The sequence below is a fragment of the Clinocottus analis genome, unplaced genomic scaffold (assembly GCF_023055335.1).
Source record: "Clinocottus analis isolate CAN_PGR_092001 unplaced genomic scaffold, fCliAna1.0.p SCAF_52, whole genome shotgun sequence".
Lineage (NCBI taxonomy): Eukaryota > Metazoa > Chordata > Actinopteri > Perciformes > Cottidae > Clinocottus > Clinocottus analis.
Window position 1 is genome coordinate 191,033 of NW_027176210.1, and position 13,968 is coordinate 205,000.

The following is a 13,968-nucleotide window of genomic DNA, read 5'->3' on the forward strand; positions in this document are numbered from 1 at the left end:
GACGTTATGGTTATTTGGGTTATTTGGTGGTATCACTTTTTAAATAACGAACAAGTCCTGCTTTGTTTGAGAATAAACGCGTCAGTTATTTCCGTTAATGACGTCACATAGTAGAAACATAAACTATACCTGTACTATAACATATACCTGATGTATAAATATACTCCACTCATAAATCATAAATAAGTTTGACCAGCTGTAATATTAAAGTGATGCACACATTTCTGCATCAATAGATGAATAATGATATGATAATATCATTCTAAAATGGGGACATTATGCATAATTAACACTTTTCCATTCAGATACTAATATGTATTTAACTGAAATAACATTTTGAATGCAGTAATGATATTTTAACATATAGATGTCAGATACACTGCAGTACTGCAACTGTAAAAGTCTCTCCTTCCATTGTAATAATTACACATACTTTCATCATTTATTAATAAAGTTAATAGGGAAATTACTAAAAATGAAAAAAAAACTCAATTCAAGGGTTTTATTCTGAGCAATCTGAGACACATTAGTTTTAAAACAACCTTTTCTTTTGTTTACAAAATGATATATAAACATACCCAGAGCCACGTTTAACTGTTTTAATGCTTTATAGGTTGTTAATTGAACGTTTATCATAGTTAATACGCTTTGCACATGTAAATTTCGCACTGAAATAAATGTGGTGGAGTAAAAGTAGGATGAAATGAAAGTATCTGAAAGTGTCCTGGAGGACTCTGATGCATGATGTGTCCTCACAGGAAGTCCTCCATGACGAGTCCTGATCAAAACGACTCTCTGTGTTGACTCCTGTCCGTTGGTGTAACGCTCATCTTTTCTCTTGCAGATGCAAAACATGACGTCGGTGACTCCAGACTATGATTACAGTACGTCTGAAGAGCCCTGCAGCCTGGACCCCGACCCGCTGGAGGTCCTGGCCCAGACCTACATGCACTCCATCATCTGTGCCTTCGGCCTGCTGGGCAACGCCCTCGTGATCGTCACCTACATATTCTACAAGAGGACCAAGACCATGACGGACGTCTACCTCTTCAACGTGGCGGTGGCGGACCTGATCTTCGTGGTCGCGCTGCCCTTCATCGTCTACAACGAGCAGCGCGGCTGGCTCATGGGCCCCGTGGCGTGCAAGGTGCTGCGCTCCGCCTACAGCGTCAACCTGTACAGCGGCATGCTGCTGCTGGCGTGCATCAGCGGCGACCGCTACGTCGCCATCGTGCGGGCCAGGCGCTCCTTCGGCGCGCGCTCGCGCTCGCTGCTCTACAGCCGCCTCATCTGCTCGGCGGTTTGGCTCTTCGCGGTGGCGTTGACTCTGCCCACGCTGCTCTACACCGAGCGCTTCGAGGAGACCGCTCCGGGGGCTCAGACCGCCAGCGTCTCGTGCCAGCTGGCCTTCAGGAAGACGGAAACGGCCAAGCTGATGAAGGTGGTGGTGCCCGGCCTTCAAATGGCCGTGGGCTTCCTGCTGCCTCTGCTGGTGATGGCGTTCTGCTACGCCAGCATCGTGTGCACCTTGCTGAGGGCCCAGAGCAGCCAGAGGCACAAGGCCGTCCGCGTGATCATAGCCGTGGTGGTGGTCTTCATCGCGTGCCACCTCCCCTACAACGTGGCTCTGCTGGCCCACACCGCCTCTCTCTTCAGCGAGAGGAGCTGCGAGACGGAGAAGGTGAGGCTGCGCGTGCTGGCCGTCTGCAGGAGCACGGCCTACCTGCACTGCTGCCTCAACCCCGTCCTCTACGCCTTCATCGGGGTCAAGTTCAGGAGCCACTTCCGGCAAATCGTGCTGGACTTGTGGTGCTTCAGCAAGCGGTACATCTACACCGCCCGCAGCTCACGCGCAACCTCAGATTTCTGCATCTCGGGCCGCTTGTCTTCAGACGGCTCCAACAACGCCACGTCGTTCAGCGCGTGAGGCGCCAGCGCCACAGGAGACGATGCGACCAGCTGCTGCTTTGCCTTCACGCAGGACCTTTAATATCTGCTGTCTGCTGTGAGAAACATGTGTGTGTTGTGTTGTGTGTTGTGTTGTGTGTGTTGTTGGCATCAACGGGAGAATAATATCTGCATCGTTTCAAAGTACTCAGATGGACAAAGATGAAACCATTTTGTTATGATTTAATATCGTCTATTGAGGAACATGAAATCACACGTCAACTACAACTGTTCATGTTTTTTGTTGAGTGCATTTCTCTGTTGATGACGTCATTGTCTTCACATCTGGCAGCCAGCTGATCCACGTGCTCCTCGTGTTGAGATCTACGTGTTATTGATGCTTCGCCTGACTCCTCATGTGACTATGAACACATGAGGCTTTTCTTTCTTTGTGTCTTCTTTCTTCACTGCTGTGCATTTTACTAGCCGGGAAAAAGTCAAATTCTATGTAATTAATATGAAAAAATGAAATAAGACAAACTTTCTATTGAAAAAACACCGTCTATGACATAAACCCAACAACATGCTGCGTGTCGCGACACATGACCTTCTGACACATGGACTGCTTCTGGTTCCGTAACGTGAGCACTGATGGATGACATCATCGTCTTGTGTCTGATGTTCACCACCAGAACCGAAGAGTTCTTCTACAAATTCTAGAACACCGTCATCCTAGTTTGTGAATAAGTTTTCCATATTTTGTAAATCTGACTGTTTGCTTCACATTTCCTGATAAAATCCTGTTGCTGAATTTGTGCATTTTCTTTGACAGTAAATCATTTAAATAGAACCGTCCTTCCTGCGCAGGCTCTGCAGCACAAGAGTTGTGTATCAGGAGTTGTGTATCAGGAGTTGTGTATCAGGAGTTGTGTATCAGGAGTTGTGTATCAGGAGCGCAGTCGGTCTGTTCGATGGTCGTTTTGACCAATCAGGTTGGAGCAGCCGTGCCGTGCGGCGAGCAGAAGAGGCATTAGCTGCCGTGATGTAACCTCACGCTGATGGTTCAGCTCGTCATCATCGTAACTGACTCTATGAATCATCACATAAATAACGCTGGAAAAGACATTTACACATTTAACTGAAGACGGAATTTTTTAGAGCAACTTTTCTGCAAAATGTCAATGTTTTCTTTTTGGGACAAGAAAATGTGTCTTCCTGTCGGCATTTAGGTCACTTCCTGTTGTCGGTAGAGAATATGCGTCAAAAGGGCAAATGCCACCACAAGTCACCTGAGTCAAGAGGAAAGCTTGTGAGCAGAAGCTGTGAAAGTGGAACAGAGGACTTCTGCACAGCGGCAGACGCAGAGACGCCACTCTATTAATGCTTTGAATTATGATTTCACCTCTACGGGAGCAAGGAGACAAAATACATGTTCATTCACCTGGAGTGTGACTTAGTGTCTCCATGTCCTACGTCTGCTGTACACCTGTAACATGTCCAGAGACGGATGCTGAGAGAGAGACATCAAAACAAACTACCGGCCAACACCCAGAGTTATGAAGTTATGAACATTTAGATCAAAGAGCTGCAATAAGTCAAGACCTCATTTTGCATTCCTGCAGTAACGGCCTCAAGTTGATGTGTTTGCACGTTTGAACATTTAATAACTGAGAGGAAGTTAGATGTAGAAGCAGCTTCACTTTTATCAACAAACACACAAATGCAATCTGCACAAATGTGTTTGGCAAAACCTCACTAGACAAGATGATATTCATAACCACTGCCAGTGTTACGAGCCGGGATACTGCAGGTTCCCTGTGACGTCATCAGTGGACCTGGAGGAGCAGCGTCCCTGCTCTCCGTCCACTGGATGTCCTCAGTCAGCTTTGCTGAGTTGTTGCTTCTCCCTTCATGGATGAAACACTCTCCTCTCCGGGCTCCAGATGAGTTGCTGTATTTCCTCAGCGGCGGCTTGTTGGCTCTTCCTCTGTTCAGTTCACATCTCAACGCCTCGCCTTCCTGTTTCCCAGCAGCGTGCTCGGACCAGTAAAGCCTGCTGGGGTTCCCAGGTGGACTCTAACGCCTCGCCGTCCCTCATCACCGCCTGCTGGTGACATGAAGCTGGCGGCCGCTCCAGCGCTGTGCGTTGAGTGTGTGTGGCATCGCTGTAACCTTGAGCCAGCGGGTCACAGAGGTCGACCGTATGGAATTTCAGAAGTGGCATTACGCAATGTAAACCCCTCAAATTGATATTTCACTCGAGACCCGCTGGAGACGCATTTGAATGCCAGATGTGAACTGCAGTTCAACTCGGCCGGATCCAGGCGAAGCGTGGACACATCTGGACCCGAGGTTATGCGTCTGAAGGGCCCCAGTGGGGAAGCGAGGGCTCGGACACGTGATGCACATGTTGCCCCCTCGCTGGCCACCAGGGGTCCTCGGAGAGGTGACCGTCTGAGCCTTTGTGGCTGTCTGCAGTCATAACGGATGAGGAGGAACAAACGCATCACATGTTCTCCTCCCAGGGGCTCTGAACCCAACACTCAACGCTCACGCTGTCTGTGTGACGCGGCCACACGGGGAAGTGACGCAGTGACACGGGGAAGTGACGCAGTGACACGGGGAAGTGACGCAGTGACACGGGGAAGTGACGCAGCGACACGGGGAAGTGACGCAGTGACACGGGGAAGTGACGCAGTGACACAGGGAAGTGACACGGGGAAGTGACGCAGTGACACGGGGAAGTGACGCAGTGACACGGGGAAGTGACGCAGTGACACGGGGAAGTGACGCAGTGACACGGGGAAGTGACGCAGTGACACGGGGAAGTGACACAGTGACACAGGGAAGTGACACGGGGAAGTGACGCAGTGACACGGGGAAGTGACACGGGGAAGTGACGCAGTGACACGGGGAAGTGACGCAGTGACACGGGGAAGTGACGCAGTGACACGGGGAAGTGACGAAGTGACACGGGGAAGTGACGCAGTGACACGGGGAAGTGACGCAGTGACACGGGGAAGTGACGCAGTGACACGGGGAAGTGACACGGGGAAGTGACGCAGTGACACGGGGAAGTGACGCTGTTTCAGCTAGCCCCGAGCTAGCTGATGCGGCGCCTCAACCGAGGAGGAGGCCATCAGCTTCCATCTCATTCTGAGTTCCCTGAGTGGAGAACGCTTCATCTGCTCGGTCCATTTGAAACAGTTCCTACATGAAGCTGCTCACAACAAGGTCTGTAGATTATCCTGAGTCTTGGTTTCTGGAAAGAGCTCCAATATATTGAAGAGAAATCTTTTGTCTTTTTTGGGGTTGAAATTTTTTCTTTAAAATAATATTTGGATCAGTTCTAAATTCAAAACATTGATTAGTGCATCTTAAAAGTTCTCTGTGACAGAAATACCTTGAGAAGAGGTCACTTTGGTGCTAACCGCGGGCTACCTGACAGGATGCTACGCTAGCAGCGTCTCTGGTCCAGCAGTACGGCGAGCATATATACGAGCATCCGTTGCTCTCCAGAGGAGCCTGGAGACCCTTCTGCTGTGAGAGCTTTGTCCTCGGGCTCATTCCTGATGAGCCTCTTCAGCGTTGGGGACATGCTTTAACAAGGCTGCGCTCTGTGCGCCATCTCTGGCGCCGAGGGGCTCTCCAAAAGAGTAGTTTTTATTTTTGAACCACACTTGAATGTGTTCATATAAACATCTGGTATTTGATAATGAAGTCACTCCTTTGCAGCAATTAGCTTGTTATCCTCTCTCGCTCGGGGCTGTGAGCACAGCGGCCCGGTGCTGCTGGCCTTCATGCTCGCTAGCTTAGCTCAGACAGGGAACAGACGGTTTGCTCATCTCATTGTGAGCGCCTTTGTTTGTGCGTCACAAAGCTCTGGTCTAACTGTGCGACTTGTCCAGACTCCCCACCTTCCTTCTGATGAGGGAAAACAGAGAAGCATGTTTTTAACATAAACATAGTTATGCCAGGCTATGACTCACTTGCTGCTTGGCCAACACACACACTGCCAAGTTGTGCAGAGGCCTGTTTTGGGAACGCTGCAGTTGGACTCCACATTTGAGAGTTCAGCACAGAGGAATATGCTGCAGTGAGAGCGAGTCAGAGCTGATCTCCTCCTGGGGACTGTGAACGTCATTGGAACAGGAGCTCCACTGGTCTGAGGGTCGCGCCTCACCTAACCAACAACGAGCAGTGCAGGCGGAGAGGAGGCTGAAGCTCAGCAGCCTGGAAGAAACGGCCCTCCACCGTGTTCTCCATGGCAGGAGGGAACCACAGTGTCAAGTGGCTCTACGCGGCGTCAGAGAGAGCCTTCAGGATGTACTGATATTTACACGTCACTGTCGCCACAGCGTGACAGCACGCTGGCCAGCTGGAGGACGCGCATGCTGACTAATACCAGTAGGTCCAGTGAGTGCACAAAGAAATGGATACGTATGGTTTTTATTCATTTTTAAACCTTGTAGAGACACAACTGAGTGAACCACCCAAAAACTTGAGACTTTGAAATATTAATATAATAATATTAAACAGTGTGAAAGCTTCCTGCCCTCTGTTAACATGAGTTGTGTGAGGAGATGCTCTCTGATGAAGCGAGGCAGCAGCTAGAGGAAGACTGAGGAGGCGATGGAGGCTCGACTGCACAGCTCCACCAGAAGACAACGCACAAGGAGCTTCATCGCAGAGCGACTCTTCGGCTTCAGCCCTCGGTGTTTGGCTCACAGCTGGAGGAGCTCATGTTAGGTCAATTCCCCAAATACACATCCTTGTGTCCATGTTGTGATTTCTCTGCAGCCAAATGATCCAATTCTTTATTTTGGGAAAAAAAAACACTGGGAGAAAAAATGTGAATGCCAAGTGGATTGATCTTATCATTTGGGATAATATGGATGTTTTTCAGACTGACAGGTTTTTTGGCACCGCAGCCCGTGTGTGTGTGTGTGTGTGTGTGTGTGTGTGTGTGTGTGTGTGTGTGTGTACATAGTTTCCTTCACTGTCAGGTTGGCCTCCCCCTCTAACCAGTCCATTTCAGGTCGAGAGCTCTGCTGATTAGGGGTCCTGGCAGTGAGAGGATTATCTCTCTGGGTCAGACTGAACCCTGCTGGTGTCCACTGAGGAATGCAGGAGAGTCAGCAGCCATCATCAGCCAGCCGCTCACACACACAGGCCTCCATCCATCAGCCAGCCGCTCACACACACAGGCCTCCATCCATCAGCCAGCCGCTCACACACACAGTCCTCCATCCATCAGCCAGCCGCTCACACACACAGTCCTCCATCTGCCGTCAGACATCCGCCAGCGAGGCCTTCAGCCGCTCCTCACATGAGATTAGCTTTTCTATCAGCTTTTTCTATCAGGAGGAACTGGATGTTCCTCAATACTCACAGCCCAGCTCTCTCTCTCTCTCTCACACACACACACACACACACACACACACACACACACACACACACACACACACACACACACACACACACACACACACACACACACACACACCATGGTCCTATCTGTGCTGGACGACAGAGGCGATGACCTTCCTGACCTGTTTTGTCTATATTGCAGCAAAATTATCCATTCTGTTCTGCAGTTACAGTGAACAGACCTGGAGTTTGGTATTTTCATACCAGGAGGTGAGGGGGTGAGGGGGTGAAAGGGTGAGGGGGTGAAAGGGTGAGGACAGGGAGGACAGGGGGGGGGGGCAGTCTGTTAGCAGCGAGTTACAGACGTGGATCAAATTAGTGTAACTTAAACGTTTGGGAGGTGGAAACAACAAAAGCTGAGAAGGACATGCGGGAACGAAGAGGAAAGAAGAAACACAGGCGTGGAGGTGCTCACACACACACACACTCTCTCTCTCTCTCTCTCTCTCTCTCTCTCACACACAGACCTAAGTCACTATAACTTGTGACAAGAAAACCAAAAATATGGTCAAAAAGACACAAGGAGGTTAAATATCTCCTCGAGGGGTGAGCCTTGGTGGTGACCCCCTGCTGGTGACCCCCTGCTGGTGACCCCCTGCTAGTGACCCCCTGCTGGTGACCCCCTGCTGGTGACCCCCTGCTGGTGACCCCCTGGTGGTGACCCCCTGCTGGTGACCCCCTGCTGGTGACCCCCTGCTGGTGACCCCCTGCTGGTGACCCCCTGGTGGTGACCCCCTGCTGGTGACCCCCTGCTAGTGACCCCCTGCTGGTGACCCCCTGCTGGTGACCCCCTGCTGGTGACCCCCTGGTGGTGACCCCCTGCTAGTGACCCCCTGCTAGTGACCCCCTGCTGGTGACCCCCTGCTGGTGACCCCCTGCTAGTGACCCCCTGCTAGTGACCCCCTGGTGGTGACCCCCTGGTGGAGACCCCCTGGTGGAGACCCCTTAGTGGTGACCCCCTGGTGGTGACCCCCTGGTGGAGACCCCTTAGTGGTGACCCCCTGGTGGTGACCCCCTGGTGGAGACCCCTTAGTGGTGACCCCCTGGTGGTGACCCCCTGCTAGTAACCCCCTGGTGGTGACCCCCTGGTGGAGACCCCCTGGTGGTGACCCCCTGGTGGAGACCCCTTAGTGGTGACCCCTTAGTGGAGACCCCCTGGTGGTGACCCCTTAGTGGAGACCCCCTGGTGGTGACCCCTTAGTGGAGACCCCCTGGTGGTGACCCCCTGCTGGTGACCCCCTGCTAGTGACCCCTTAGTAGTGACCCCCTGGTGGTGACCTCCTGCTAGTGACCTCCTGCTGGTGACCCCTTAGTCCCCTGGTGGAGACCCCCTGGTGGTGACCTCCTGCTAGTGACCTCCTGCTGGTGACCCCTTAGTCCCCTGGTGGAGACCCCCTGGTGGTGACCCCCTGCTAGTGACCCCCTGCTAGTGACCCCCTGCTAGTGACCCCCTGGTGGTGACCTCCTGCTAGTGACCCCCTGGTGGTGACCCCCTGGTGGTGACCTCCTGCTAGTGACCCCTTATTCCCCTGGTGGTGACCCCCTGGTGGAGACCCCCTGGTGGAGACCCCCTGGTGGTGACCCCCTGGTGGTGACCCCCTGGTGGAGACCCCCTGGTGGTGACCCCCTGGTGGTGACCCCCTGGTGGAGACCCCCTGGTGGTGACCCCTTAGTGGAGACCCCCTGGTGGTGACCCCCTGCTGGTGACCCCCTGCTAGTGACCCCTTAGTAGTGACCCCCTGGTGGTGACCTCCTGCTAGTGACCTCCTGCTGGTGACCCCTTAGTCCCCTGGTGGAGACCCCCTGGTGGTGACCTCCTGCTAGTGACCTCCTGCTGGTGACCCCTTAGTCCCCTGGTGGAGACCCCCTGGTGGTGACCCCCTGGTGGAGACCCCCTGGTGGAGACCCCCTGGTGGTGACCCCCTGGTGGTGACCCCCTGGTGGAGACCCCCTGGTGGTGACCCCCTGGTGGTGACCCCCTGGTGGTGACCCCCTGGTGTCAGAAGGTGGAACACATACATGTGAGCGTTGCATTAGCAACACAAAAGAAAGAAAAAGTAATTTCCAACAATGAACCTTTTTCAATCATTGAACTTTCTCTTGTGCCTCGAGCAAGACAACCCTGGCATTGAAGCTCCACTACACAGCGTTCTGTAGCGTCATTCTGCAAGTGAAGCCATGGTGGTGCTGGCTGCTCGTGGCCTGCCTCCCCAACACCTTCCCTTCTCCACACGGATTGGCCGTGCAAACACCTGCAGCAGCAACTCGGTGGCTTTGCGTGTCAGTGCTGAAAACACCAGCGGGGGCGCCCTCTCACGACGTTTCCACCTATTGGAGGTGACAAGCCACCGCCGCAGTGCTTTGAGTCCTGGAATGCAAAGCCTGACCTCCCCGGACGCTGCTTCTCTCTCTCCGCCCGCCCGGCTCTGGGAACGAGAACCAGGAGGACGCCTCCCCCGCCGGGCCGAGTGCACAGAGGCGACGCCGAGAGACAGCCGTCTAAATGAAATTCCAGGAGTCTGCGTGAGGAGTGGGAGGCGAGAGGCCTGGGGTGTGTTCCCATCCAGCCCCTGAACGCGCTGTGATGGGCTCCATGTGAGCTGCTGGATGGACTTCAGAACGTTGGGGGTTCGTCCCCAGACTCCTGTGGCTCTTCCTCATCCTCATGTCCACCTCCCTCCAACGTGAAGGAGGCTGCATTCAAACAACCAGCCTGGAGGAAGCTCTGCAGCAGACATGGAGCAATGCAGAGGAAGAGTGTGTGTGTGTGTGTGTGTGTGTGTGTGTGTGTATCCCAACAATAGACCTGGAGGTAGCCTTGTTGTCAGGGTGATGGTGTGTTTTCCTGGAAGATGAAGCAGATGTTTTATCTGCAGCCTCTGGAAACCTCATTTCCTGGTCCAGCGTGTTTTCTTCTTCTTCTTGTTTTTTTCCAGAGCCCGCTGGCTGCTGGTGAGGAGGACAGAGGACACAGGACACAGGACAGAGGACACAGGACACAGGACAGAGGAAGGAAGCAGGCAAGTGTTCACCTCAATGCAACTGATTCTTTGAAACTAATCATTTGTTCTTCATCTTTGTTCATTCTGATTATTATATTCCAGAAATGATTTGTCGTGTGCCAGGCAGCGCGTGACCGACTCCACCTGCTGAAGCTTCTGCAGGCGCTCGCTCTCAGAGTACTCTGCTTTCTGTCTGCACTACTTTAGATACTTTACAGACTGTACAGTACAGATACTTTAGATAGTACAGATACTTTAGCGTACAGATACTTTTGGAGTACAGATACTTTAGATAGTATAGATACTTTAGCATACAGATACTTTAGCATACAGATACTTTAGCATACAGATACTTTAGCGTACAGATACTTTAGCATACAGATACTTTAGCATACAGATACTTTAGCGTACAGATACTTTAGCATACAGATACTTAAGCGTACAGATACTTTAGCATACAGATACTTTAGCGTACAGATTGCTGATGTCGGGTCACATCTCTCAGTGAGAAAGAACAGGCAGCCACATAATCTATAATCCAGATGTGGCATGTTTATTGATGTATTCTTACTGTGCAGAGGCGTACATTACAGTGCAAACCATTCTTTGGCAAACGTACAACACGTCATGACGGGTTCTCTGATGTCCACATGGACCTGGAGGCGAGGAGCATGTCCAGTGCTGCAGAGCAGAGGCACCGCCAGGAGACCACAGCGAGAGGTGAACTAATGCAGCAGAGACATGAATATGAAGACTGTCACAGTGACATGAATATGAAGACTGTCACAGTGACATGAATATGAAGACTGTCACAGTGACATGAATATGAAGACTGTCACAGTGACAGGAATATGAAGACTGTCACAGTGACATGAGTATGAAGACTGTCACAGTGACATGAATATGAAGACTGTCACAGTGACAGGAATATGAAGACTGTCACAGTGACATGAATATGAAGACTGTCACAGTGACAGGAATATGAAGACTGTCACAGTGACATGAATATGAAGACTGTCACAGTGACATGAATATGAAGACTGTCACAGTGACATGAATATGAAGACTGTCACAGTGACATGAATATGAAGACTGTCACAGTGACATGAATATGAAGACTGTCACAGTGACATGAATATGAAGACTGTCACAGTGACAGGTACAGCGTGGGGAACTTGCCCAAATGCATTCAGCCTGTAAATAAAAAAGAGACACTCATTCATACACAACGTTTATGAAAATATATGAAAATACTAAATCCACTCCCACGTGCACACGCCGTGCACAGGAATACGCTGCGTACATGTGGTACTGCTGGAAGAGTCAGGAAGCATTGCAGAGGAAACAAGATGTTTACACTGTAAACACAAGGCCGATGTACAAACCCGTCCAGTATGATACCAACAAAGCAGGAAGGCTTCTGGATCCGGCCTCAACATTCCAGAGAGCGTTATGTCTGTTGGCGACGCTCAGGACGCCAGCTCAAGGAAACAAAGGAGACAAAGGAGACGCAGCCTCTTCCTCATCGCAGGAACACCAGACAATGGGTCCGGGACACGACGGGGGACTAAAGCTCTCGATGGCAGGACCGGAGGCTTTGATTGACACTGAACCCCGATCGGCAGCAGCCCTCCCCCGACAGCACCGCCCTCTCATATGGATCCCATTACAGCGGAATGAGGGCCGGAGCGCCGGAGAGGCCGGATGACGTCACCCCGGCCAGAAGAAAACACAGAGACTTGAAACACGAGCGACGAGCATTCCTCACCTACATCAACACGCAGGGGAAACGACCCAAACGCTGCTCACAAGAAGACAAAGACCTGCAGGAGGGAGAAGGAGTGGAGCGAGTCCTCACAGCCACAGAGAGCACAGGAGAGGGGAGGAAGCAGCAGGGAGGAAGCAGCAGGGAGGAAGCAGCATGGAGGAAGCAGCAGGGAGGAAGCAGCAGGGAGGAAGCAGCAGGGAGGAAGCAGCAGGGAGGAAGCAGCAGGGAGGAAGCAGCAGGGAGGAAGCAGCAGGGAGGAAGCAGCAGGGAGGAAGCAGCAGGGAGGAAGCAGCAGGGAGGAAGCAGCCGTTAGGAAGCAGCAGTTAGGAAGCAGCAGGTAGGAAGCAGCAGGGAGGAAGCAGCAGGGAGGAAGCAGCAGGGAGGAAGCAGCAGGGAGGAAGCAGCAGGGAGGAAGCAGCAGGGAGGAAGCAGCAGGGAGGAAGCAGCAGGGAGGAAGCAGCAGGGAGGAAGCAGCAGGGAGGAAGCAGCCGTTAGGAAGCAGCAGTTAGGAAGCAGCAGGTAGGAAGCAGCAGGGAGGAAGCAGCAGGGAGGAAGCAGCCGTTAGGAAGCAGCAGTTAGGAAGCAGCAGGTAGGAAGCAGCAGGGAGGAAGCAGCATGGAGGAAGCAGCAGTGAGGAAGCAGCAGGTAGGAAGCATCAGTTAGGAAGCAGCAGGGAGGAAGCAGCAGGATGGAAGCAGCAGGGAGGAAGCAGCAGGGAGGAAGCAGCAGGGAGGAAGCAGCAGGAAGGAAGCAGCAGGGAGGAAGCAGCAGGGAGGAAGCAGCAGGAAGGAAGCAGCAGTTAGGAAGCAGCAGGGAGGAAGCAGCAGGGAGGAAGCAGCAGGGAGGAAGCAGCAGGGAGGAAGCAGCAGGGAGGAAGCATCAGTTAGGAAGCAGCAGGGAGGAAGCAGCAGGAAGGAAGCAGCAGGGAGGAAGCAGCATGGAGGAAGCAGCAGGGAGGAAGCATCAGTTAGGAAGCAGCAGGGAGGAAGCAGCAGTTAGGAAGCATCAGTTAGGAAGCAGCATGGAGGAAGCAGCAGGGAGGAAGCAGCAGGTAGGAAGCAGCAGGGAGGAAGCAGCAGTGAGGAAGCAGCAGGGAGGAAGCAGCCGTTAGGAAGCAGCAGTTAGGAAGCAGCATGGAGGAAGCAGCAGGGAGGAAGCAGCAGTTAGGAAGCAGCAGGGAGGAAGCAGCAGGGAGGAAGCAGCAGTGAGGAAGCAGCAGGTAGGAAGCAGCAGGGAGGAAGCAGCAGTGAGGAAGCAGCAGGGAGGAAGCAGCAGTGAGGAAGCAGCAGGGAGGAAGCAGCAGGGAGGAAGCAGCAGTGAGGAAGCAGCAGGGAGGAAGCAGCCGTTAGGAAGCAGCATGCAGAACAGAAGAGAACTCATCCTGAACACACCGTGCAGCGCTTCAGAGACTCTGCAGGAAGAACTAACGCAGACTTTGGAGACCGAGGGAAACGCTGGGTCAAAGGTCACAACATGACAGTGGTCATCGTGTATTATCTTAGGAGCGCAGCACTGTGAGCGTCCTGCAGGGGGCAGAGCTCCACGGCTCCACTTGTCTCCAGTTCAGGACAGGCCGGCAGAGAGACCAGGTCCAGCAACGAGCGGTCCGTGGGAGAGGAGCAGTGATCAGTAGACATCTCTTTGCATTACAAACATGTTCCTAGGGCTTCACATTATCTTCATATGAAATCATTCTACATAAAAAGGAGGAAACAAAACAAATTCATAACATGATAAAAGCACCTTGCATAAAAGCTGAAGTAAATCTATTAATATAAAATCTTTTAGTTTGAAGGAAACCATCCTCTCAATTGTGATTTATCATAAAAAGGCATATACTGAGTGTTTATAGGTTGTTTTGCGTACAAAAGACAATACTTA

At 52.1% G+C, this 13,968-nt stretch overlaps 2 protein-coding genes across 2 annotated transcripts in view; one reads left to right on the forward strand and one right to left on the reverse strand.

Annotated features, from left to right (window-relative positions):
- Window positions 1-844: 844 nt before the first annotated feature.
- Window positions 845-1,933, forward strand: ccr6b (chemokine (C-C motif) receptor 6b). Its single transcript, XM_068601605.1, has one exon. The coding sequence runs from the start codon at window positions 845-847 to the stop codon at window positions 1,925-1,927; it is 1,083 nt and encodes a 360-aa protein (XP_068457706.1). The 3' UTR covers window positions 1,928-1,933.
- Window positions 1,934-13,241: 11,308 nt separating this feature from the next.
- Window positions 13,242-13,968, reverse strand: part of LOC137803299 (peroxidasin) — a 28,789-nt gene continuing 28,062 nt past the window's right edge. The window contains exon 18 of the mRNA XM_068601604.1: window positions 13,242-13,968. This exon is cut by the window's right edge and continues 755 nt beyond it. The gene's annotated coding sequence lies outside the window, so the exon portion shown is untranslated.